At 44.5% G+C, this 26513-nt stretch overlaps 1 protein-coding gene across 3 annotated transcripts; it reads left to right on the top strand.

The window, feature by feature from the left end:
- Positions 1-1687: 1687 nt before the first annotated feature.
- LOC308564101 (bcl-2-like protein 2) lies at positions 1688-18985 on the top strand. Of its 3 annotated transcripts, none has more exons than XM_081151807.1 (7): positions 13927-14293; positions 14645-14759; positions 15462-15529; positions 16115-16221; positions 16788-16875; positions 16962-17113; positions 18050-18985. In XM_081151807.1, exons 1-7 carry the CDS (start codon positions 13943-13945, stop codon positions 18087-18089), a joined length of 921 nt encoding a protein of 306 aa, XP_081007933.1. In that variant the 5' UTR covers positions 13927-13942; the 3' UTR covers positions 18090-18985. The 3 variants fall into 3 exon arrangements, with proteins under 3 accessions (XP_081007934.1, XP_081007933.1, XP_081007935.1); XM_081151809.1 differs by lacking the exon at positions 13927-14293 and adding an exon at positions 14299-14496; XM_081151808.1 differs by lacking the exons at positions 13927-14293; positions 14645-14759; positions 15462-15529; ... (2 more) ...; positions 16962-17113; positions 18050-18985 and adding exons at positions 1688-1763; positions 2063-2150; positions 2624-3063; positions 3684-3923.
- The last annotated feature ends 7528 nt before the right edge of the window (positions 18986-26513 follow it).

Here is a 26513-nt window from a genome sequence, read left to right as displayed (position 1 = left end):
TCTGTTAGGCCTTGAGGACATAAGAGTCTGTTAGGCCTTGAGGATATAAAAGTGAATAAAATTCAGTTCCTGCTCTCAAAGAGCTTATAAATAAATGTGTGGCAGACAGAAATATATTTGGATCCTGAAACTTAAAAATGTTTTTATTTCAAGCAAATGTCTTAGAAGAAATCAGGATTGCAAATGAAGGACTAGAAGACTAGAAGGAAGCAACCTTGTTGGTAGCAGCTGGAATGATCAGCCCAAGAGCAAAGAAGAAATGAGGGTGGTTGAAAGGATACAGTCATTAAGGAGTGAGATAGGCTATACATTCAGAATACAGGGGAGAGCTGAGTTTGGTCTTGTAAATGTCATAGATTCAGTTTGGACTTGTAAATGGCCATGATAACAACATTGATAACCTGAAGTGAAGAGGGACCTTGAAGCAATACAGTGTTAAGACAAGCTTTCAAGTCCAAAGTAGATTGAGTCCTAGCTTCTCGGTATGTGGCTTTGAGCAAATTGCTTAACTCTCCAAGCCTTACTTCCCTCATCCATCGAATGAGGAGGAAACAGAATAAGGACTGGTGTGAGGATAAAATATGCACGTAAAGAAAGCACTTGGCACCTAAGAAGTCTTCAAAATGTGTTAGTTATTATTAATGTTACAGAAAAGACCTTGCTTGGCCAGTAACCAGAGGGGCAGATAGGAATACCGAGGCTTGGACTGAAGGCAGAAGCAAAGGGAACTGGCAGGAAAGGAGAACTGGGTTACCTCTTTCTGGCCTTCAGTTGGAGATCTCTCCAAATGGAGCTGAAGGAAGTGCCAGCTGCAAAAGCTGATGGGCCCATCAGGATACCTGAGAATGCCCTTGTGTGGATCAGCTCTGGTCAGACAGCTTCACACCCTGTGAACTGTCCTGTATAAATGTACTGCCATGTATAAATAATAGGCACATATATATGTAATCTGAAAGGATAAACATCAACCTTGATTGGCAACTTCCAGGAAAGGAGGAGGAATTGTGGGATGGGGAGAGGGAGGGAGATTGAGGACTTGTACTTTTTTCTCTATACCTCTATATTGTTTGACTTTTTCATAATGAAAACAAGTTCATGTGTTGCGTAAAAACAATTAAAAACAAAACCAATCTGATTACAAAAACAAGAAAGAACATGAAAAGTTACCTGCAGAAATTGCTTGTGATCCAAGTCCTGGCTCCCTGATGCCTGGCTAAAGCCACAGCCTACAAGAGACCACAGGGTTAAAGGTCCTGGAGAAAAGGGGAAGTGAAATGTTTAGTGACTATGTTGTGTGTGCCAGTTCCACGGGGCAAGGCACCTGGCAGGCAGTTCCTGCTGGTATGGGAACTGCTTCTCTTTTCCAGGCACCCACTCCAGGCCTGAAAAGTTCAACAAGTGCATGGAACATCAGAGACCTGCAAATGCTGAATTTGCTCCGAGGCTTGCTGAGGCCCATACGGCTTCTCTGGGCAGCCTCCAGGGTCAAGCAGCCCAGCCCAGCCCTCGGTGCCCTCTCCACCCTGCTCTTCCTGGCCACCAGCAGCCCTCTCTCTTCCTGCATTGTGGCCCTTCCCAAGCCTGCGTCCCAGCCCCGCCCCTCTCTCTGGACGCATCTCTGGGCCCCATCATCACCAGGCGCCAGGCCCTCCCTCCCGCCCCCCCTTTCTCCTCCCTCCTTCCTTCCCTCCCTTCCTCCCTCTCTCCCTCCCTCCCAGCTCCTGCACCAGGAAACGGCCTGGATCCCGGCGGCGGCCTGACCCGTGAGATCTCTAACCTGGCAGGCGGGAGGGATTGGAGACAGGCTGAGGGTGGGGGTGAGGGAGGAGCTGGGCCTTTGGGCTGCACTGGGGGGAGCCCGGAGTAGAGATGGTGTCGGCAGGAAGCCCTTGGCCCTGGGTTTCCTGGGAGGACAGTCATTAAACATGGATTCGGCCACACAGCTGGTAGAGCGTTGGAGGCAGAGGCCTGGTCCTGGGAGCTGCAGCCCCAGCCTTTCCCAGCCCAGACCCTGATCCCTGGCCTTCCCCACCTAGCTCTGATGCCCTCCTCCCCTTCCCAGGGCTCCGCGCTGGCCAGGAGGATGAAAGGCCCCAGCTGGGGGCTCCTTGCCACCAGCGCTGGGTCCTAAGAGCTGCCATCCAGGCTGGGTGAGTGTGCCCTTCCTTCTCTGTCCCTGGCAACCCCTTGGTTCCCCCACCTTTCCCTTCAGCCTCTGTCTCCTCCCCCATCTTGTGCCTCTGCCAGCATCTTCTCATCCTACCTCTGGAGAGGTCCTAAGCCTCTTCTCTAGCCAAAAGGTGTGTACTGCCGAAGGGGGGTGTTGTACGGGTGTCATAGAACTGGTGTTGTCTTATTATGGGAAAAATCTAAAGCAGTTTTAAATTAAATTTACTTGTTTACATTTAATTCGGCATATTACGAATTTAATGGCCAGCCCCTCGTGCCCTGGCCCGTCACCATGATTTAATTTCCTTGCTCTCATCTCTCCCTGCCCAGTGGTCTCTGAGCATTTACTCCCACCTCTCTCCCCGTCTCATTGGATTGGCCAAACCTGAAATGCCCCATTCTGGGTCTCTGACCATATATATTCATGCCAGTCTTTCATCCTTGACTGTTACAGCCGCCCGGATGGCGACCCCAGCCTCGGCCCCAGATACACGGGCTCTAGTGGCAGACTTTGTAGGCTATAAGCTGAGGCAGAAGGGTTATGTGTGTGGAGCCGGCCCCGGAGAGGGCCCAGCAGCTGACCCGCTGCACCAAGCCATGCGGGCAGCTGGAGATGAGTTCGAGACCCGCTTCCGTCGCACCTTCTCTGATCTGGCGGCTCAGCTGCATGTGACCCCAGGCTCAGCCCAGCAACGCTTCACCCAGGTCTCTGATGAACTCTTCCAAGGGGGCCCCAACTGGGGCCGCCTTGTGGCCTTCTTTGTCTTTGGAGCTGCTCTGTGTGCTGAGAGTGTCAATAAGGAGATGGAGCCACTTGTGGGACAAGTACAGGAGTGGATGGTGGCCTACCTGGAGACGCGGCTGGCAGACTGGATCCACAGCAGTGGGGGCTGGGTAAGAAGCTTCTCACTTGCTGCTCTGCACATCCCTCTGCAAAGCTGGTCTCCAGAAGCGGGAGGGGGCTCTGGCTGGAGGCTGGGGGCGGCTGTGCTGGGAATGAATGAGGCATGGGGCCTGAGGCTCCCTATTTGGGTGGAATCAGATGCCCTCACTATAGGCATCACATTGAACGCTGAACTCCAGGGCTGCCATGCAGTCATCACTGGATGGGCTCATGGTCTAAAGCAGAGGACAGAATCCACAGTACCCCTGGGAGTGCCAGCAGAGAAATGGCATCCAGACATCAGGAACATTTTACACTTGAGTACGTGGCAGGGGAGCAGGAATCAGGGATAGGATGTGGTCAGGCAAGTCTAGGTAAAGGATGCCAGTTCTGAGCAGAAGTTTTGGCCAAGGAAAGGGTGGGATTCACCTGAGGCAGGGAAGGCAGATGAGCCAGGTGCTCATGGGGGATAAGGGGATTGCAGCCAGTGGAGCTTTGGCCAGAGAGGGGCTGGGTGTGGGGTAGTGCTTGCAGTGAATGGAACTGGAACTCTTCCTCTCCTCTTTTCTCTACTCTTTCCTCTCCTGATACCCCTTTCTCCTTTTTCTCCTACTTCCCTTCTCTCCCACAGGCGGAGTTCACAGCTCTATACGGGGACGGGGCCCTGGAGGAGGCTCGACGCCTGCGGGAGGGGAACTGGGCCTCAGTGAGGACAGTGCTGACGGGGGCCGTGGCACTGGGGGCCCTGGTAACTGTAGGAGCATTTTTTGCTAGCAAGTGATAAAGTCCTGGGCCAAGTGGGGCTAGGTGTGGCTGGGGGACAGGAGAGCAGGAACCAAACAGAGAAATGCCCTTGAAAGAAGTGGGGTGAATGGATGGGCATGAAACAAGGATGGGCAGGGGCAAGGTAGTGTGTGAGGGAGCTGAGTGTGCCAGCAGGCAGTTGGAAAAGTGAACTGGAGACCTTGGGGAGTTATTTGGAAAGTCAAGGGGCCAGAAGATAGAGTCATTCCAGGGTTAGGGGGAGGTGGGAGGGATCATGCCTGTAGATGTAGGCACAGGAAACTTGCTGGAGCTTGGTTTGAAGCCTTGAGGAAGGTGGACTTGCATAAGGGGTTGGCATCTCCATCGGATGAGTAGGATTTGGGGAAAACACAGAAGGCACATCCCTTTGAATAGAAGCTCAGATTCTCAGGTGATAGGGAGATGTGGCTGTGACAGTGGGCTGCTTGGACACGCGTGTGCATGTGCACGTGTGCTCATGTGCATGCTGGGCTGCTTGTCAAATTTGGTGGTAGTGGGATTCTTTAAGGAGAAAACATTCCCTCTTGCAAGAACGGGGCAGTTCTCTGCCTCCTTCCCCCCTTCCCTCCTCCCCTTGTCCTGGAGCCTCAAGGCTGAGGGAGAAACACTGTATCCAGATGAGAGGGCTTTGGGCACTTCTCTGCAGAGAGTCAATAGCAGGGCTTTGGAGAGAAGAGCAGTTCTGTAGCTGGCCTTGTTCCTTCATGGTCCCCTTTCCTTGTGCATCATGCACTTGCTGCTGCCTCCTGGGCTCTGACAGAAAGGCAGGGCTGCGGAGCCTGCAGTGGGTAGAGGCTTTGGTAGCTGGACCTGCCTGCTGCCTTCCTCTCCCACTGGGGCACACTGGTGCCTAAAGTGTTCCCTATCTCTGGGACCTTCTGTACCCAAACGTAAACTCTAAATTGGGACTCTAATTTTCCTTCTGAGAGTGGATGTACATGCTGATCTAGAATACAGTCTGGGTCCTGCACTATGTCTCAGTGAGACTGTTGATGCCTTGAGAGGAACATTCCAGCTCTGAACCCCATGGGTGTGAGGGTGATGTGTACTCTGTGACTGGCCTGTTCCGTGTGGTGGGCTTTGGTGCTGCTTTATCAAGGGCCAGGTGTATGGGTTCTAGAGTACCTACCATGATCTGGAAACATATTTTCTTTGAAGCCACGCTATTTGCATGGGTGTTACTTGTCTGTACCTCAGAGTCTGCGAATGTTAACTTCAGAGCTCACAGTCCTTTAGAACAGATTCAGATTATAGCTTTTCCTTTTGAGAGAGAAATTATTTCACTCCAAATGCATGCCCTGAGCCAGACCTCACTGCTGCACTTTCTAAGGTGCTAAAATTGCTGCTCTCCAATGCTGACTTCTTTAGACACAGTGCTCTAGAACCCTACCCTTGATCCTGAGCACTGATCAGCTTAGCTAGACTAGACCATGGTTGACTCTTCTTGGAGATTTTTCACTTGGTCCCAGAAGGTGGCAACATAGTTGTACTCACTAGAATGTGGGACCAAAATTGGCCTCAGGTGTTTAGCCCAGACTTTTGTGCTTGAGATAGGGCTGCACTTTTTAATGGTATTTATGGGGGAGGTGGTAGGCTGCATGTGCCACTTGGTCTGTCATGAGTATGCTGATACCAGAAACTCAGAGCTGCTCTGTGGCAGGCAGTTGGGGTGGGGGGGTCTCTGACTTGCTCAGGACAAACTAGGCCAGTGGTTTTCAAACTGCTTGGCAGAGCCACAATGTTTCCTAGGGGTTGCCTCAGGAGTGCTTGGGGGAGATGAAGGTGAAGAAGGCGGGACGCAGAGCAGCTCTCCTTGTAGTTGTCTTACATATCGGGGTTCAGGGTAAGATTTTATTTGCATTAAGGGGTTTGCTGCTGAAAAAAGTTGGAAAACCACTGACTAGACCATCAGCTCCAAATTGGAGCCTGTGCTCCCCTAGGTTTAGGGCAGACTCATCACCCTACCCTCTACTACAGGACGCCTTTCCATGTTAGCTCTTCTGGGGGGCCTTTAGCAAACAGGGGCAGCAGGGACCATGGTTACTGAGATGCCCTGCTCTGAGGCCTTCACACCTGGGTGGAAGGACAGGCTGTTTTCTGAAAGTGTAAGGGGCTTGGTCTGGGTTCCCAGAAGCATAGCTTGGATGGGACCACAGTGGGCTGTTCTGAATGATCCTGCCCTTCTTAGTTTGAGGGGCAATGGAAACCCCAGAGACTCTTCTGTCAGGGAAAAGTAGAGACTCTCTTCTAGAGCCATATAGTTCCTTGGGATTAGTTCTTGGCCAGGAAGGCTGAGTATGGCTCCCAATTTTTAAATCCATTTCTTTTTTTTAAGTAAGGGAAATAAATCTAATTGCCATTTTGCAGAGATTAAATAGGTGGAGAGGGTGTTTTCCTTCTCTTCAGAGCCCAAAGGGACAAATAGGGACTTGCTTAGGCCAAGGAAGGAGCAGAAGTAGAGCAACTGGGTCCTGCAAATATTAAGCCCACTCCCCACTTATTCTAGGGCATACACTATTTTACTTTTTTAAATCATAAAATGGCGGGAGAACAGATCTGGTTAGTTTAGAAGAAAAGAAAAAAGCTCTATAAATATAAATATATATTCCTGTATTTTTATTTAATAATTTATAAATACCAAGTTCATTTGACTTTTATTTTTGTGTAATATGTAATGGTCGTATTAAAAATAAATAAATAAATAAATAAATAAATAAATAAAGCCCAGAAGTTTAATGAGAAGGACTGAGTAGGGTTTGTGACTTCTACACTGTATAGCCTTGGGGTCAGGACATTTCTTGATCCAGTCATCTCTTCATGCCCTTGTTAAAGGCAAGAATTAGAGTAATAGAGATTTTGGAAAGTGTTGAGATAGAAAAAGAAAATCAGAGTTGTTCCCCTATCCCACCTCTGTCAAATGCCCAAAGCCAAGAACTCCAGCTCTGCCAGCCCAAGCCTTAAGAGGGTGTGTGATATGGTACTTTGGGACGGCCACAAAGAAAAACCAAAAGAAAACCTACCAAATATCTTTGTGTGATGGCAATCAAGTCCCTAGTTGTAGTTCAGCCTCTAATCAGTAGTATGTGATAATAAGCATTTCTCCCTAATATACCCTGCTGCCTACTTCAGACTTAAAATAAGTCTGGCAAAAATGGAGTCCCTGCTTCCTTTCCTGTTCCCCTGAGACATTTGGTTTCAGACATTTTAATGCGAACTGCTAAGTTGGATGGAAACTACAGGAATTATTCAGCCCATCCTTCTGTACTTCTCGTCTAGGACCACATCAAAATCATGTCTGACAGAAATAGGGATCCTAATTTTAAATTACAAGTAGGAGTTTTTTAGTCTTTCTATAATCTAGTGCAATAAAGTGATATTTGGGTTTATTTGTTAAATTGTAGTAAGAAATATACTGCTTAGAGGAATCCAGGGTTGCATTTCCATTCTCTGTAGAAAAATCTACAGGGCAAGCCATCTTAAAATCTGAGAGTGGCTTGGTGATCATGGCACTAGGGGAAAGGGGAATTAGATGCTATCAATAGTTAATATCATCAGGCTATAATAGCTAGCACATTTATCTCCACTGCAGTGTTATTGGTTAATGATTGATTTATATTTGCCAAAAAGCATTTGCAACATCTTATTAGAATACTCAAAAGACAAAACATGGGAAAATACAGATTTTTAAAGTAGGGAAAATTGAAACATAATAAAATGAAAGCAAAGGGAAAATTAATGCACAGAAGGCATTCTATAAGCAGTTTTCCCAAATACTAAAGCTAGGCTATGAATTCGGTTCTGAATTTCTTGGCATCCAAAGCAAATTAGAAAACACAATGAGATTCACATTCCTCTTAGGATTTGTAAAAGCATATCAGTTTCCAAGATGGGCAAAAAGTTTTGTGGCTCTTCTGAGAAGACACTGAGTGATGTAGAGGACACCACCATCTTTAATACCTGAGAGCAAATATGTTGTTTTGTGTCACTGTTTCTTATAGAAACACCAAATGGGGATTCAGTAGGTCCTATGCTTGTCCTATTAGTTTCATCACAATTTTGCCAAAATATGCTCTGTGATGCTATAGTTTAATGTAGGGCTAACTTTTAGACTATCTAAATGGACAGATGATTATCTTTCAGACAGTTTTCTGTGAATGTTACTTCTCCAAATGGTATTTTTGGTAAAAGTTAAGCAACATTTAGTTATAATTTTTAGCAAATTGATGGATTGTAGATACTCTATGTTTTAAGATCAGATCCTTTGAAAACTTTAAAAGCTGCCTTAAATGTGGATATAAGTGAGATATAAATAACATTTTAAAAATCAACCAGAAAACAATATAATCAAATACTATATAGTTCTTCATTCAGTCATTCATGTAACAAAACATTCAAGCATCTTCTCTGTGTTAAGCACAGTTCTAGGCACTGAAGTAGAGAGGTGAACAAACAGGCATAGATTTCTGCCTTCATGTTGCTTACATTCTAGTAAGAGAAACAAACAAACAGTAAATAAATTTCACAATATTCACTAACATTTCATGTTAGGTGACAAATGCTATGAAGAAAAAATTCATTAGGGTGGGATTGGAAGGTGTAAGTAAGCATGTATAGATTTCAATATTAAATACAATGGTCAGGGAAGGCCTCATTTCTAAGGTGACTTGAGTAGTCATTAAAAATGAAATTGGAAAAATATCTTTATTGACATGGAAAGATGTTTCTGTATCTTATTGGATAAAAAAGAAAATAGATTAGAAAATATATACAGTATGATCCCCCCCAAATAAATAAATAACTGTGTGTGCACATGCCTCTATATGTATTTTTGTGTTGAAAATTTCAGGAAGGGTATATACCAAAATATCAGTAGTGATTATCTCTGGGTGGTGGATTTTATGGGTGATTTTGTTTTATTCTTTTTGCTGTCAGTATTTTCTGATTTTTTAAATAAGGAACACATTTCTGGTACAGTATATTAAAGTAAGTTTTTCAGGTGCAAAGTTTTTAAAAAGTTAACAGCAGAATGGAAATTAAGCAGCCCAACAGAGATTCCTTCTCTTAAATGGCCACCTCCCACTTACATACAAGGGCAGACCTAGGGGGTTAAAGTAGGTAGGGCCAGATTTTGATTAGTAAGAATTGGAGCCTGCTTCAAAATAGAGTAAGTAAATGATCAAGCTCCAAGGTTCTATATCAACACTGTCCAGTATAAATATAACACAGGCTACATATGTAGTTTTATGTTTTTCAGTAGCCTCATTAAAAAGGCAAAAAAAGCCCAGCCTGGTGTGGCTCAGTGGTTGAGCATTGACTCATAAACAAAGAGGTCTCTGGTTTGATTCCTGGTCAGGGCACATGCCCGGGTAGTGGCCTCATTCCCCAGTAGGGGGTCCTACAGGAGGCAACTGATGGATGTTTCTCTCTCTTCCTCTCTCTAAAATCAATAAAAACATTAAAAAAAAAAAAAAAGCAAAAAAACCCCCTGCCCAGTGTGGCTCAGTTGATTGGTTGGAGCATCATTGTACACTGAAAGGTTTCCGGTTCGATCCCTGGTTGAGCAAGTACTGGAAGGTAATTGATCAATGTTTCTCTTTCACATCAGTGTTTCTCTCTCTCCCTTCCCCTTTCTCTAACATCAATAAGCATGTCCTCGGGTGAGGATTAAAAAAAACAACAACAAAAGCTCAGGTAAAACTAATTTCAATAATATTTTATTTAACCCAGTATTTAAAAACTATTATAATTTCAACCTGTAATTAATATTAAACAATTAAGTTATTTTGCAGTCTCTTTTTCATACTAAGTCTTTAAAATTTGGTGTATATTTTGACACTTCCAGTACATCTCATTTTGGACTACTCATGTTTCAAGTGCTCAGTAGCCATGTGTGACTACCATATTAAACAGTATAGTTCTAGATTACAGAGGATTATTATAGCTGGTAAAAATTTCAAAACAGAGCCCTAGCCGGATAGCTTAGTTGGTTAAAGCATCATCCTGATACACCAAGGTTATGGGTTCGGTCTCGTCAGGGCATTTACAAGAATCAACCAATGAATGCATAAATAAGTGGAACAACAGATGTTTTCTCTAAAATCAATCAATAAATAAAATTAAGCAAAAAAATTTTATTTTCAAAGCAGGAGTCAAAAATAGGCTTGAAGCTACCATGAAGCCAAGTATTTATGTTAAGTGAGAAAACTTTTCCCTCCTGGACAAAACTGGAGATGCCCTCATTTTATTGATTTAATTTTGCTTTTCACAACTGCACTGACCATTCACTTCTATTAACACATTTTTTCTTCTAGGGCACATCACTGAGTTTCAGTTTTCCCAGACTTCCACAGCTCTCTATTGATAGGTTATTACTAAAGGAAAATTATACTCATAATGGGTGAATCTCATATCATTACATACAATTTTTTTTTAATTTTTATTGATTATTTTTACAGAGAGAGGAAAGGAGAGGGAGAGATAGATACATTGAGTCATCAATCGGCTGCCTCCTGCATGTCCCCTACTGGGGGTCGAGTCTGCAACCCAGGTATGTGCCCTGACCTAGAATCCAACCGTGACCTGGTTCATAGGTCGATGCTCAACCACAGCCATGCCAGCCAGGCAACATACAAATTTTTAAAAAATTCTCAGAGGGAAACTAATCTCTGATATTCTCTATGCATCATTAACAGGCAAGATATTAAATCAGATTATTACAGAAGAAAACTCATTCAGTTACCACTTATTGAGCGCACAGTGATAGGCAATGGGCAAATATCAGCAAGATGGTGTTCATGCCTTCCAATAGGGAAGTATCTTTACAAATATCTTTTAAAATATGTTTGTAAAAGTAATCATGTTTATTAGACTAAGTTTGGAAGTTGGAGTTAATTTTAAATAAAAGTAATATATGATATTGTGGGAAAATCGTAGAACATAGAAAATTATAAAGAGAAAGATTAGTCATCATCCTACTACCCAGAAAGAACCACTATTAACATTTTGGCATATTTTCCCCCATCTTTTATCTGTGCTTATATTTTATGATCATACTGTATATATAATGTTGTGTACTCCAATTCCAATTACCATTATATTGCAAGCATTTTTCTTTATCATTAAAAAAGGCATAATGACTATATAAAATTACATCTATGTTTGTACAGTAATTTTCCTGACAGTGCCCGCTTGGACATTCAAGTTGTCTACATTTTTTCACTTTGATGGATATTCTAATTCTCAAATGTTTTTCCAGTTTTTATATTATTTCTTTAGGACAGATTATAAGAAATACAGTTACTGGGTTAAGAATTTCAACATTTTAAAAAGCTTTTGGTACATATTGCCAAAGAAAAGACTGTAGTGGTTCTTGTTCCTTCACACCATCCCTCCTTACCCAAGGTTTTTGTTGTTGTTGTTGTTTTAATATATTTTATTGATTTCAAAGAGAAGAAGGGAGGGGGAGAGAGATAGAAACATCAATAATGAGAGAGTCATCATTGATTGGCTGCCTCCTGCACACCCCCTGCTGGGGATGGAGGCCGCAACCGGGGCATGTGCCCTGACCAGAGAATCGAATGGCAGTCTCCTGAATCATAGGTTGATGCTCAACCACTGAGCCATGTGGGCCCAGCCCAAGTTGTTTTTTAAAAAAATAAGATTTACATAGTTTTAATCATTCTTTATATACAAAGTTACATTCTACTTTTTTGGACTAACAAAATATTTTGCATGTTATCACACACTATGTGTAAAACCTTTTAATAGGTACATAATCATCTTTGGATGTAATTATGGTTTGCCTGAATACTTGTCTATTGCTGGAACTTAGTTGTTTTTTTTCTCCAATTTCAGCATCATAGATAATGTAATCTTTGTGTTTTTAAACAGACCTTATAGTAATTTTGATCGATATGAGTTTTGAAAACTGGCTTTGAATTCCCTGCTCACTTCTAATTAGTTCCATGACTTGGGCAAGTTACTTCAGTTTTTCCTCATTCCTAAAAAAGAATATGGTTTTGGAAATACTTCATAGGGTTGTCGTGAGAATGCAATGAAATAATATAGTAGAGAGGCTAGGATAGTGCCTGTTACAAAATCGAGTGCTCAACAAAATTAGGATTCAAGGCATTAAAAAAATATATCCCATTTCCCTTCATTGGTTTGCTTAGATTAAACTAGATCCCGCTAAAACATCCAAACCTTGACTGGGTTAAGTACAGCAGAAAAGGTTTTTCTTCCAGTGAACTCACATTCTTCTAGAGCTTGTCTTCCATGCTGAACTTAGTTCTCCCAGACCACTGAAGCTGAGATGGCCGAGGAAGCAATTTTCAGTGAAATTTTAAGTAATTGTGACTGCTCCAAGTTCCCCTGTTCCTGAGGTAAGGATTTGTGAGAAAAAATGAGAGTGAGGAGGGAAGAGTGGAGTACACTGAGAAGCTTTTGACTCTTGCTTTAGCAAATAGGGATCTCCTCTAGTCCAAATGCCCCTGCTCCTATTGGGGTTAACTATTTGGTTGGGCTCACATTAATCTGGCTTTCAAACCATAGCTTGGCTACAAACATCCCTCTTGCTGACATAGCACCGCCGTTCCTTCCTTTTTAACAAATGCATAGGATCACTACTATAATATGGCAACCCTACCTTCCAAGACTAGGTCTCATTGGTATCTAATAGTGCAACGGTGTGGTGGGAACCTGACTGGAGAAATTCCTCTGGGATCTGAAGGAGGGTTTGGGGGCTGGGAAAGCACTTAAGGTGAAGGGTGGTCCCCAGGTCCCCAGTCAATGCAGCCTTCGGTCAGCAAACATTATTGGACACTTAACTATGTCTAGGCATATTGCCCCACAGTGGAGATGCAAATATAAACAGGATCCAGCTTCTTATCTCCAAGCTCTCCGAACCTAGTTAGGAAACACAGCACAAAATGATTAAGCACAGTGAAGTAGGCCCGCTCGTAATGGGCCAGGGGAGGCTAGTGGAAGGCGTCTCATAGCGGTGATGCTGAGGTTTGCGACGGTCTTGTTAAAGGGGGACTGCATGTAGAGAGCCACCGATGCGCTCAGTGCACCCCCTGGAACGAGGAGTGTGGAAATAACATTAGCGCAGTAGCCTAGTCCTGAGGTCTCTAAGCCACGGTGAGGAATTTTTGAGACTACCTGGACAGCAAGGGGGTGGAAACTCAGCCTGGGAGTGGTGCCGATTGGAGGGGCGACACTGGAAGCCGGGAGACCCATTAGGGGGCTGTAGCAAATACTCCAAGCAAGGGAAGGAACAGGCTGAAACTGGGGCATGCACAGAGGTCTCGGAAAATATGCCTGTGCAGGGAGACAGAACCGACAGGACTCGTGCTGGTAGCTCTGGAATAAGGATTCCTCCCTGCTTTCTGGTTTGGGAGACCTGGTGGATGATGTACCAATAACTTGAATGGGAAAAGTAAGCTCCTTCCTGCGGAGCTCCATCAGAACCCTGCATCTCCAGCAACATCCCACCTAGTGGTGCTTTTCTGGTCAGGAGACCAGTTTCCGGCTTCTACCTTACAAGAGCTCCCTAGTTGGCAACCAGTAGTAACAAGATGGCGGCCACCTTAAAACTAGTCAAGTGACCTCGGTTTTCCCCTGCGGTAAGCCCGGCAGGCCGTTCGCGGGCAAGGTTCATCTGTCACAAAACGGGTATCAGCCCTTCACGAGCCAATCGACATCTGAGACGGCCTCTGCGTCGAAGCAATCGGAAGATTGGTCCTTTCCATTTGTCAAGCCAGCGACCAATCACGGAGCGCCATATACCTTGCGGGCCCGCCCATAGACGATAGAAGCAGGAATGTCGTCACAGTGTGGCGGTATTGTTACCTAAGGACTTGGGAGGAGGTGGGACGTGTGTTGATTGACTGACGGATTTCACCTACCGAGATTTGAGACTTTGGCGCAATCCCCCGCCTTGGAGGTGGGGTCTTATTTGATTGCCAAATAATATTCCCCAATGGAGTCCTAGCTCGTGGTGACGGGCAGGCTGCTTGACTAATGAGTCGTCGGCGTGGCCCGCACAGTTCTCCAATCGCTGGGCGGCGGGCCCCAGTCTGAGCGGCGATGGCGGCGGCGGCGGCGGCGGCAGCGGCAGCGGGGGCTGCGGGCGGTCGGGGCTCCGGGCCGGGGCGGCGGCGCCATCTTGTGCCCGGGGCCGGTGGGGAGGCCGGGGAGGGGGCCCCGGGGGGCGCAGGGGACTACGGGAACGGCCTGGAGTCTGAGGAACTGGAGCCTGAGGAGCTGCTGCTGGAGCCCGAGCCAGAGCCCGAGCCTGAAGAGGAGCCGCCCCGGCCCCGCGCACCACCGGGAGCTCCAGGCCCTGGGCCTGGCTCGGGAGTCCCCGGCAGCCAAGAGGAGGAGGAGGAGCCGGGACTGGTCGAGGGTGACCCGGGCGACGGCGCCATTGAAGACCCGGTGAGGGAAGGAGGGCGAACGAGCTGGTCGGCGACCGGCCGTGTCACGGGAGGCCCAGAGCTCAGGCGAGCGGGAGGCAGGCGGGGGGGTGCGGGTGGGCGGGGAATAACGTGGCTGGGGCCCGGCTCGGATCCTCGACCGCCAGAAGAGGCCCGGCCGGGTTGATTCGGGCGTCATGGGTCTCTAGTGTTGTTCTACAGAAGGTAGCTTGCATTTCTTTTCATAATGACTCTCGCGTGGGGTGAGGGAAATGGCCGAGCATGGTTGGGGCCGCGCGCGGTGCGAGAGCAGGCAGAGCCCCTGCGTTGGTTCCTCTTAAGCTCTTCTCCATACCTTCTCCACTCATTGTAGGAGCTGGAAGCGATCAAAGCTCGAGTCAGAGAGATGGAGGAAGAAGCTGAGAAGTTAAAGGAGCTACAGAATGAGGTAGAGAAGCAGATGAATATGAGTCCACCTCCAGGCAATGGTGAGTAACTGGCGGTTGCACGCGGAGCCGGGGTCCTCGGATTGGAAGGGTTGTGGGAGCACGGGTTATATGGGATTAGGTGGTCCGCACCTTGGAGCTGCTTGGCTGAGCAATTACTAGTCAGGTGCCGGCGGTCATAGTCCATTGTGTATTCCTCTGACCTTTGTGGGACAGAAGCTATGTTTTGGTGATGGTAGTCTTGTGCTTCCCTTTGTCCCTGTTACAAATATATTTCTCATTGTTCTTAGTCTACCTCTACGCTTTGTGGAGGTTGCCAGCTGGCATTTGACCTTCAAGTTTAATAGTTCTTCCTTAAGTTGGAGACCCTTTAGTTAGGAGTCCTGAGATAAACTGCTCAGCTGCAGGAGCTTCCCCATTAACCAAAAAATGTCAAGACTCAGCCCATTTAATTTTGTTCACTTTTCAAATCATTTCAACCAAAGCTATTCAGTAGGGACTTGATTTCGGGACGGGAAGGGATTCCTGTACTGTTTTCTTTGTGTGTTTTTTTAAGCGAATGTGTTATTTTGTTTCTTAATCTGTCTAATACTTAGCATCTCCTGTGTGCCAGGCACTATTCTAGGTAATGGGTGTAGCAAAGAATGGACCAAAATCTTCATCTTCACTAGTGGTGGTGGTGGTGCGTATATTGGTCAAATAGAAAACAAGTGTTTTCTTCTGATTCTTTTTTTATTTTCAAAGCTGGCCCAGTGATCATGTCTATTGAGGAGAAGATGGAGGCTGATGCCCGTTCCATCTATGTTGGCAATGTATGTACTAGGGCCCAGATTGGGATTGGTGGGAGCTCTTATCTTGGGGAGTTATTTAATAGGAGTCGTGAAAGGAACATTTCCAAGTCTTAGCCAGTTTAACTCAGTAGTTAAGAGTGTTTGCCCGCGGACAGAAGGGTCCCGGTCAGTTCTGACCAAGGGCATGTACCTTGGTTGCAGGCTCAGCCCCAGTCAGGCCGCATGCAGGAGGCAGCCAATCCATGTGTCTCTCTCACATCGATGTTTCCCTCTCCCTCCCTCTTTCCGTCTCTCCCTTCCACTCTCTCTGAAAAAGCAATGGAAAAAATATCCTCAGGTGAGGATTAAAAAAACATCTCCAGGATAGGTGGTGGATTTGGGGGTGTAGGGGGAGGGTTGGGAGAAGGTAAAAGGTAATAGCAATCAGCAGAGCCTTTGGGCTTGGAAAGAAAAGAGATTAATTAGTTCCTTAGAGAACCAGATTTGATGTGCCTTAGTCTATATGGATGGCCTACCCCAAAGGCTAAACAGTGTATCTATTGAGATGGGAATTTGTCCAGTACCTTTTAAATGTACCCCACCACACACACACATATACCCCCACAGGTGGACTATGGTGCAACAGCAGAAGAGCTGGAAGCACACTTTCATGGCTGCGGTTCAGTCAACCGTGTTACCATACTCTGTGACAAATTTAGTGGCCATCCCAAAGGGTAAGTATGGAAATATATTGGGGTCATTTTAATCACAATTTTAAAATAGATTATTTTATATTAAGCACTAAGTTAACTTGTTCAAACAAGTGGTCTTTGTCTTTTAAGATAAGGCATTAATGTTGATGTACAGAGGTGAGCAAAGGTAGGTTTACAGTGACTTGTATGGAAAGATGTATAGTAGGAGAACGAACTGTTTTGAGTACTCACAACTGTAAACCTACTTTTGCCCACATTTGATATGCAGAGGTTGCACATAAATACCTTCAGAAGCCAGACAAAACAAAGATGAAGGCTAGGTATGGATGGGATCATGAACTAGAAGGGGAGGGACAGCTTCTGCTTGGCCCTAGCTGGTTCCACCACATGGAAATTCAGGTCTTGTATACCCTGTTTTATAATTTTCCAAGAGTAGCTGGAAGTCTTGATTAAAATTTTGCTTTAGATTTTGACCAATAATTTAAAACGTGAACACATTGTACCCAAACAAAGTATGCCTGCAAGTTGGATTTGACCTATGAGCTACTATTTGCATTCTCAGATAGCTAAAGTGACACTTTTTTCAGGTTTGCATATATAGAGTTCTCAGACAAAGAGTCAGTGAGGACTTCCCTGGCCTTAGATGAGTCCCTATTTAGAGGAAGACAAATCAAGGTAAGCCCCATGCTCATTGCTATTTTGGTTCTATGTAAACTCTTCAGGTTGACTGAAGCTCTATGTTGTACATCTTTCACTCTCAGGTGATCCCAAAACGAACCAACAGACCAGGCATCAGCACAACAGACCGGGGTTTCCCACGAGCCCGATACCGTGCCCGGACCACCAACTACAATAGTTCCCGTTCTCGATTCTACAGTGGTTTTAACAGCAGGCCCCGGGGTCGCGTCTACAGGTCAGGATAGATGGGCTGCTCCTCTCCCCCGCTTCCCATGAACCCTGTATGCTTCCTTCTCTCCTGATCTGAGGAGCCTCCCTCCCTAACCCTCCCCTTGGTCTCCAGGGATTTGGTCTCCTGCCTGTGCAGGGTGAGGAAGGTAGTTGCAGGCCAGGCCAGGAGGCCAGTCTCGTCATCTTTTTCTGGAGCAGGAATTGGTGATAAGGGCTGGATCTCTCCACTCTGTTCTGAGAGATGCGTCTTCCCCCAGCATGATTTTCCTTGAGAGTTGGAGGCAGTGAATGGGTTTACACAGGAGGTTTGGAAGAACAGGGCCTCAGAGCAGTGAGAATTACTGCTTGGACATTTTTACTTTTCCCAGTTAGGAAGAGGTTGACGTTTGAATGTCCCTTGGAAGAATACCAGAGGCTAGTTGATTCTCTTTCAACAGCCATGTGGGAGGATATTGAGATATTTACTCTTTAACTGAGCCAGTCTTTTGCAAGGTTAATTTTCTCACTGAGCCTAGTGTGCTGCCCATGTTGTTGCTTTGCTTTACCTCTGTCTCTTTTCATTTAAATAGGTAAGTTAGGCATATAGACGTGGGCTTTTCATAATATTTGCCTGTCTGCTCCCATGAGTTAGGATCTGTTGTTCAGGGCCTAGGGTTTAAGAGCTGTGGAGAATTGAGAACTGTACAGAGTCCTTTTTCTTGCTCCTTTGTCTCAGATGCACTTCTCTATTGCCACTGTTTGGAGAAGTATTTTTTTAATTCCCCCCTCCCATTTGCCAGCTGTGTCACTGTTTCTGGGATTGTGGGGTCAGTTTTAGGACACTTGGAAATTTCTTTCCCCCCTTCCCTTCACAGTAACTGGGGCGAGGGCCCATGGGGAGGGGCTTGTACTGAACTATCTAGTGATCATGTTAACACCTAACTCTCCTTCTTTCTTCCAGGGGCCGGGCTAGAGCGACTTCATGGTATTCCCCTTACTAAAAAAAGTGTGTATTAGGAGGAGAGAGAGGAAAAAAAGAGGAAAGAAGGAAAAAAAAAAGAATTAAAAAAAAAAAAAGAAAAACAGAAGATGACCTTGATGGAAAAAAAAAATATTAAAAAAAAAAAAAGATATACTGTGGAAGGGGGGAGAATCCCATAACTAACTGCTGAGGAGGGACCTGCTTTGGGGAGTAGGGGAAGGCCCAGGGAGTGGGGCAGGGGGCTGCTCATTCACTCTGGGGATTCGCCATGGACTCGACTCAACTGCGCAAGCTGCTCCTACTGTTTCCCTGTCCCACTTCACCCCTTTGGGGGCTGCTCAAGGGTAGGTGGGCATGGATGGTAGGAGGGTTTTTGTTTTTTTTATAACCCAGGGCTCTGGAGGACACCAAACTGTTCTGCTTGTTACCTTCCCTCCATCTTCTCCCTCACTTTCACAGTACCCTCCTGCCTGCTCCTGTCCTGCCAGGTCAACCACCCACCCCACCCCTCTTTTCTGGCTCCCTGTTCCTTCAGATTGCCTGGTGATCTATTTTGTTTCCTTTTGTGTTTCTTTTTTCTGTTTTGAGTGTCTTTCTTTGCAGGTTTCTGTAGCCGGAAGATCTCCGTTCCGCTCCCAGCGGCTCCAGTGTAAATTCCCCTTCCCCCTGGGGAAATGCACTACCTTGTTTTGGGGGGTTTGGGGACTTATTTTGTTTTTCAGGTTTTTTTTTGTTTGTTTTTTTTTGTTTTTTTTTTCTTTGCTTTTTTTTTCCCTTTTATTTGGAGGGAATGGGAGGAAGTGGGCACAGGGAGGTGTGGGAGGTGGATTTTGTTTATTTTTTTAGCTCATTTCCAGGGGGTGGGAGTTTTTTTTAAATATGTGTCATGAATAAAGTTGTTTTTGAAAATAAAAATTGTTTGGCCTTTTGAGTGTAAGGAATATTTATCTATCTTCCTATTCTCTCATATCTCAGGTGGCTGTTAATTCTCCTTTGTGAAAGTGCTGGTGTGGAAGGGAAGTTCTCACGAATTAAGGAGTAGGAGTTGTTAACTAGCAGCAACATTATGTGTTTAGTTAATGATAGTTTTCTGGATAGCATGTAGCCCTGATTGGAATTTGAGAGGTAAATTAAATGAGTTTGGGAAGTAAAAGAATGGCCAGATTAGAATGATTTAATAGCAATTCTGTGTGTGCTTCTGATAAAACTTATGTGCAAATGAAGTATCCACACCAGCAATACTAGATTCGTAGACGGGGGTCTTGGTAGTCTATCCTGCCGCCTTTACCCCATAGTAAGCTTAAGAAAAATAACATTTAGCTAACAGACAATTGCAAAACATACTGTCTTAGCCATGCAGTGACCACATGATACCAGCTAACTTATTTTGGGTCATTCCATTAACATGGACTTCAAAACCAGCTTTCATTGTTTTAGTTTCCTTAAATTTAATGGTTTAGTTACTTGGTCATATTAATAACCTAATTTTTCCATTTTCTAATGTCAGATTGGTCTTAAAATCCTTGGGTGCTATAATTACCCCACTCAAGCCTTCATAGATTCTCCATTACGTACAGGGTTTCAAATATTTTAAACTTCCTGCATGTGCCATTGACTCATGTTCTCAGGATGTTTTGTTTATTGTCATTGCCTCAGACCTAGACTCGCCAATAATCATAGAAAATGGCTCTGTTCTGTATCCACGGATCCTTAACCCACTTTGTGTTCTGAATTCTCAGGTGGATAGTTGACCACTTAATTTAGCATTTGATCGTTTATTGTACTACTTTATGTGACTTGTTAAGCATTTGAGGGTATGCCTTTTAACTAGATTCAACTAAAACTGCTTTAATCTGAGTGTGGAGACTTCTGCAGAAACTGATTAGCAAGGGGCTGGATAAAGTGTTACTTTACTGGAAGTAGCTTGATGCTGTTAATGCTGGGAAGGTCTCATGTATCCACCAGGGGGCGCTGAGTGGCTATCAAAAATCCCTACAAATCTTGGATCTTGGAGGATGAATGTCATTATTTGCTCTTCTTTGTTTTTAGTTTTGTATGTTTAGTCAGATTCTTAATATCCTGTCCATTCTCTCTATTCTACTTTACCTGCTTGACCAATCCCCTCATCTCCACTGCAGTGGGCTCCTGGCAGATGTCTCTGGCTCCAAACTTCAAAGGCCTTACCAGAAAGGCCTTTATGTTGTCACTAGTAGTATGAGCTCCAGTGTGGACCTGAGGCCTTTTCCAATTTGATCTTGATGAAATTTCCCTGCCACATCCATGAGTTTTACTTTATTTTCATGTATTGCCCGTGCTGTTCCTCAGGCCTGCTGTGTCCAATGCATCTATTCTATCAGTATCATAAACCAAGCACCACAGTTGAGAAACCTTTCTTGATTTAGAATGAATCACTGAGTCACCTCTGCATTCAGGACAAGTTGTTCCTATCTCTAGTACTTAATTCATGGCTTTATAATTAAGATATTTATATCCTGTTTCTCCACTAGACTGCAAGCTTCTTGAGGGCATGGATTGTGCCATTGTAACAGCTCACAGTGCCTGCCACTTAGTAGGTGCTTAGAAGATGTTAAGTAATAGGTCAGTTTATCTCGGTTCCCTTTATCCTGAGCCTACTGGTTCCTATCCTTATAGGAATCAGATTTTCAACTTTACCTGGTCTTTTTCTCTGTAGCAGCATCAGTAATTTTAGAGACAGTGGCACTGGAAAGTTAGTTGCTTTCCTTGGGAAAGATTGGTTACTTTTCTGTCAGTCACTCCTGATAAGCTCTCTCTTAAAAAGGAATAGGAATGAGCCCAGTCTTACTGGGAATCTGTAGGAGGGAAGTGTAAAGGGGAGAGATTGGGAGAGCCTGTTTACAAGATTTCTCTGGGGTGGGTCTGAGTCAGAGATCCTTAGACTGTAGGTGATAAAATGAGTGAAGACAACCCAGTGCTTTTTCAGGTAGGATTTGCGTAACCTGACAGCAATAGAGAAGATAGGTTGCTAGGTTTTTTCAATGGCATAATAACTTTCCTTTTATGTATGGTTTAAATGAGTAGCCTTTCTCAAATCATGACATAATTTTTGAATGTCTTTCAACCCTGTTAATTTCTCATGCCTTTCCCCCCTTTTTTATGCCTATGATAATCATTTACCAAGTACTTTTCAAGTGCTGCACACTGTTTTAGGTGCTAGAATTTGTTACAGAAAAAGTCCAGCCGGTGTGGCTCAGGTTGAATTTCGTCTCATGCACCAAGAAGAGGTCACTGGTTCTATTCCTGGTCAGGGCACATGCCTGGGTTTTGAGCTCCATCTCCAGTAGGGGGCGTGCAGGAGGGAGCAGATGGATTTTCTCTCTCATCAATGTTTCTTTCCCTTTCCCTTCATCTCTCTCTAAACAAATTTAAAAAGTGAGGAAACTAATTTTATTAGAAAGTGTCAGTTTGCCATACCTCTGACTTGCATCTCACCAAAAAACTCTATGGAGTTTGTTTTTTTATATAATTCACATACCATAAAATGTGTCTTTTAAGTGTACAATTCAATGGTATTTATATACATAATTTTCCCTCCCCCCAGCCCCTAGCAACCACTAGTTTACTTTTTTCTCAATGGATTTGCCTGTTCTGAATATTTTATATAACTGGAATTGTATAATATGTGGCCTTATGTGTCTAGCTTTCACTAAGCACAGTGTTTTCAAGATTCATCCATGTGGTAGCATACATCAAGAATTCGCTCCTTTTTTATGGCTGAACAATATTTCATTGTATAGCTACACCACATTTTGTTTATCCAGTCATCAGTTGATGACATCTGGGTTTCCATTTTTTGACTAAGGAATAGTGCGGCTACAAACATTTGTGTACAAGTTTTTGTGTGAACATACCTTTTCATTTCTCTTGGGTATATGCTTAGGAGTGGAGTTGCTAGGTCTTAAAGTAACTATGTTTAACATTTGGAGGAACTGCCAGGCTGTTTTCCAAAGCAGCTGCATCATTTTATTTATTTATTTTATGTTACCTAGAGGTTTTTTAAAATTTTTTTATTGCTTTCAGAGAGAGAGGAAGGGAGAGGGATAGAAGCATCGATGAGAGAGAATCAATCGGCTGCCTCCTGCACACCCCCTACTGGGGATCAAGCCCACTACTTGGGCATGTGCCCCGACTGGAAATCGAACCCACGACCTCTGGGTTCATGGGTTAACACTCGACCAGTGAGCCACACTGGCCAGGCGAACCTGCCCCCTTTTAGTGTACGGACGACGTTCCAAACAACAGTCCGCCAGTCAGGGTGCTGAACCTATTTAATTCTAATAGTTTTTTTGTGTGGATTCCTTAGGACTTCCTATATACAAGATCATGTCATCTACAAATACAGAGTTTTATATTGTCCTTTTCATTCTGGGTGCCTTTTATTTCATTTTCTTGCCTCATTTTCCTGGCTAGAAGAACTTCCAGTACAATGTTGAAGTGGTGAGAGCATATATCTTTGCCTTGTTCCTGATCTTAGGAGGTAGGCTTTTATTAGCCTTTCACTGATAAATATGTTAGCTGTGGGTTTTTCATAGGTGCCCTTTATCCCATGGATGTTAAAAATAAACATGTTGTTCTCCATGCACACCATGTTCTGTTATGCCTCTAGGCTTTGCATTATTTCTTCCTCTTTTCTGTCCCTGGCAAACTCAAGGTTCAATCCAAATATCAGACACTTTCCTTGACTGTCTCCAATAGAGTATATCCGTTCATCTTTAGAGCTGCTACAGCAGTTTTTACATTTCTTTGCATTTTTCATACAAGATTGTAATGATTTGTCTCAGTTTTCTGAGCTCTCATAGGCAAGGACCAGAGCCCTTCCCCAGATCTGAGGCAGCACCAGACAGTAGTGGATAATCAGTAAAAATTGGTTGGTTGAAGGCCAGGCTAGGTTGAAAGAGAGGAATGGGAGTGGCCTTCATGGCCTTCATATAACTTTCATTTTTAAAGTAGGTTTTTATTAATTTCAGAGAGAGGAAGGGAGAGGGAGAGAGAGAGAGAAACATCAAGGATGAGTCATTGATTAGCTGCCTCCTGCATGCCCCCTACTGGGGATGGAGCCTGAAATCCTGGCATGTGCCCTGACTGGGAATCGAACCTCGATCTGGTTCATGGGTCGATGCTCAACCACTGAGCTACAGCGCCGGGCTTCATGTAACTCTTTAAGGTTAGAAATGTACCCTGTATATCCTTTTAATGCTCCCCTCAATAATCCATTATGGCTCTTAGTTGTGAATCCAGCTAGAAACATTTCTAAAATCTGTTCATGTTTCAATCAGTACAGCCTCTCCAAGGTGAGTAGTCATTTTTTTGTCTGCCTGAAAACTCTATCCAAGTTCCTGGGGTAACTTCTAAACTTAATATTACAAGGTAAATAATACTTTCTTTCACAGTGTTTAGACATATTTCCTATCTGGTATTTAGTAAGAAGATTGCAGGCTCTCAGGTCTCAAGATCTGGCTACTCTAATTGCTTACCAGTCAGGTAACCTTGAATAAGTTACCTTTTCAAACCTCAGTAAAAGCCCAAAAAATAATAGTCATTTTTTCATGGGGTTATTGACGAGGATCCAATGAGATCATGTGGTTGGTCAATTTTAGAGCAACTGACAAGATCTTAGTTGTTTCACCTACACACATTGATTGACCCTTTCCACCTGCATTGTGAATTGCTTGGGGACAAGGGTCTGTGTCTTCCCCTGTGCATTGATTCTCTGCAAATGCTTCCATTCTCTTTGCCTTCATCTCTACTGTCAAAGTCGGAGAATCTTGCTCTCTCCCACTCACCCTCCTGCAGGAGCTGCTCTATCTTGCTAGTGTTATTTTCCTACCCTGTCCTTTTTTCCAGCCAGTATGCAAAGAATGGGTTCATTAATATGCCCCTTTGAGCCCTGGCTGGTGTGGCTCAGTTGGGCATCCTCCCGTGCACTGAAAGAGGTTGCCAAGTCGGTTCCCAGTCAGGCACATGCCGGGGTTTTGGGCTCCATCCCCGGTAGGAGTCTTACAGGAGGTAGCCGATAGATGTTTCACTCTCACATTGATGTTTCTCTCCCTCTCGCTTTCTCTCTCTAAAAGTCAATAAAAAAGTGCTCACTTAGCACATATACTAAAATTAGAACGATACAGAGAAGATGAACATGCCCCCTGCACAAGGATGGCACGCAAATTCCTGAAGCGTTCCATATTAAAAATAAAAAAGAAATGCCTCATTGATAGCATTACTTACAGTGTGTGTTGGACAGTGTCATTAGCACATAAATAACTCCTTGGCTCTACACGGACTCTTCCAAAAAGTATAAGTGCTTTCTTATGTCCCAACCTGTTGGTTCTCACAGACTCACTAGAGATAACGGTATGATCTCTTGTTTTATCATCAGCTATCCAAAGTAAAAAGTCAATATTGGAGTCAGTTAAAACCCCACAGACATTGTTCTACAGAATGTGTGATGCAAAGTTTGTAACTGCGAAGGAACTGCGGTATAGAAAGAGCAGCCAGAAGGGGTTTGAGGCCTGGCTCTGCCACTTAATGGCAGATCCCTGAATTTCACTCATTTCCATTTTCTCAGTAGTTAAATAGGATAAAAATATTTCAGGGGCTGTGGAGATTAGATGAGAAAGGTTCTTATGAGTTCTCCGGTAACATTATTATTATTACTGAGATCCTAGCAGCATGGCCTCAGACAGGGATTGGCAAAGGGGAAGGAGACAGGAACACTGGTGCTGTGGGAACCTGTGGGTAATGGTCCTCCCTTCTCTGGAAGTGGCTGGCCTCAAAATTTTGATTTTTCTAAGAATCCCTCTCTCCATGACCACTCCACCCTTTCCTACCTCCAGGCCTTTGCTCTCCCTTTTATCCTTTGAGGTGAGCCCTAGGCTCTTCCCTGAGGGTTTCCTGCCTTTAAGTGAAGTCTTACTTCCTTCAGGATGCAGCCTTTAGGTGGTCCAAACCACTGGCCTCTCCCTCCTCTTTAATACTTTAAAAAAAAAAAATGTTTTTATTGATTTCAGAGAGAGGAAGGGAGAGGGAGAGATTGAAACATCAATGATGAGAGAGAATCATTGATTCACTGCCTCCTGCACGCCCCCTTCTGGGGATCAAGCCTGCAACCTGGGCATGTGCCCTGACCAGGAATTGGACTTCGACCTCCTAGTTCATGGGTCAGCACTCAACCACACCAGCCAGGCCTCTTTAATATTCTTAGTATTAGATGGATTTTAAGCTCCTTGAAGGATGGCCTGTGCCCTGTATCTTAAATGGTACTAATCTATAAAACAGGCACCATTTGCTAAAAGAATGAACAAATACTAATTTTTTTAACTTCTATCATGTGTCAGGCTTTGGTGTTTCAAAGTTGAGTAAGACAAAGTTTCTTCCCTCAAGGAGCTTACCATCTAGTGGAGTAATATAAGAGGCACTTGTGTTATCTTGTTTAATCCTCAGAGTAACCCGTGAAGGAAGCTAGAAGTTAAGAGATTTGCCCAAAGTGGTAAAGCCAGGCCAGTGGTAAAGCTGGTCTGAGAGGCAGTCCCAGAGGTGGAAGTCCTACTGCCACCACCGAGTGCCTAAAGACTCACCCCTCACTTCCAAGGGTAGTGCCCAAAGTTTGGAAGGAGTTGGGGAGGTGGCCATAGTGTGCATCAATGAAGAGCTCCAGCTCTTGGATCTAATCATATCCCAGCTCTGTCACTCATTAGCTTTGTAACCTTGGGCAAGTTACTGAGTCTCTCAGAGCATCAGTTTTCTCATCTGTAAAAGAAGAAGACTGTAGTGGGTATTCATTGTTTTTACCTGTACAACATCCAGTCCTACTTCTGCAAACAGCACTCAGGTGTTGCTTTCCATCTCCCTAGTTGTCAGTAGTATGGTGGGGGTGGCATGTTACTCAAGTTAGCCAGTCACTTGCTCTCTGGAAATGAATCTTCAGTGGGCGACCCAAAGATTGAATCCCACTGGAGTTCATTCATCCAGGTGACAAAAATATCACTGGTCCTATTCCCTGGACCCCAGAGGCCTCTCTGGTTCCTTACCTTTTATGACTAGTTCTGCTTCTCCTTCCATTCTGTTAGCTCCCCACCACATCCCTCTTAATAACTTTCCTTTTTGTTTGAGTTCATTAGAGTCCATTTTTATTGCTTGCAACAACAAAAAACTTTGATCCAAATACCTACCTTGCAGTGTTGTAAGGATTAAGTGATTAAATGAGGTTTGTAAAGTGCCTAGCCCTCTCCTAGCAGCATAGCAATCAGTAATGGGTGGTAGTTGTCTACATAGTTAACATATGGGGGGGGAGGGGAGATGAGGGGGCAGGGCACAGGGAGGGAGGGAGATTGTTATTGGTTTTGGTTCCACTGAGAAACCTTCCCCCAAGAGGTAGCTAGAAGGACAACAGAAGGGAGGGAAGTCCAAG

This window comes from Miniopterus schreibersii (genome assembly GCF_964146895.1).
Source record: "Miniopterus schreibersii genome assembly, chromosome: 1".
Taxonomy (NCBI): domain Eukaryota; kingdom Metazoa; phylum Chordata; class Mammalia; order Chiroptera; family Miniopteridae; genus Miniopterus; species Miniopterus schreibersii.
This window is presented reverse-complemented; position numbering and strand designations above follow the sequence as displayed.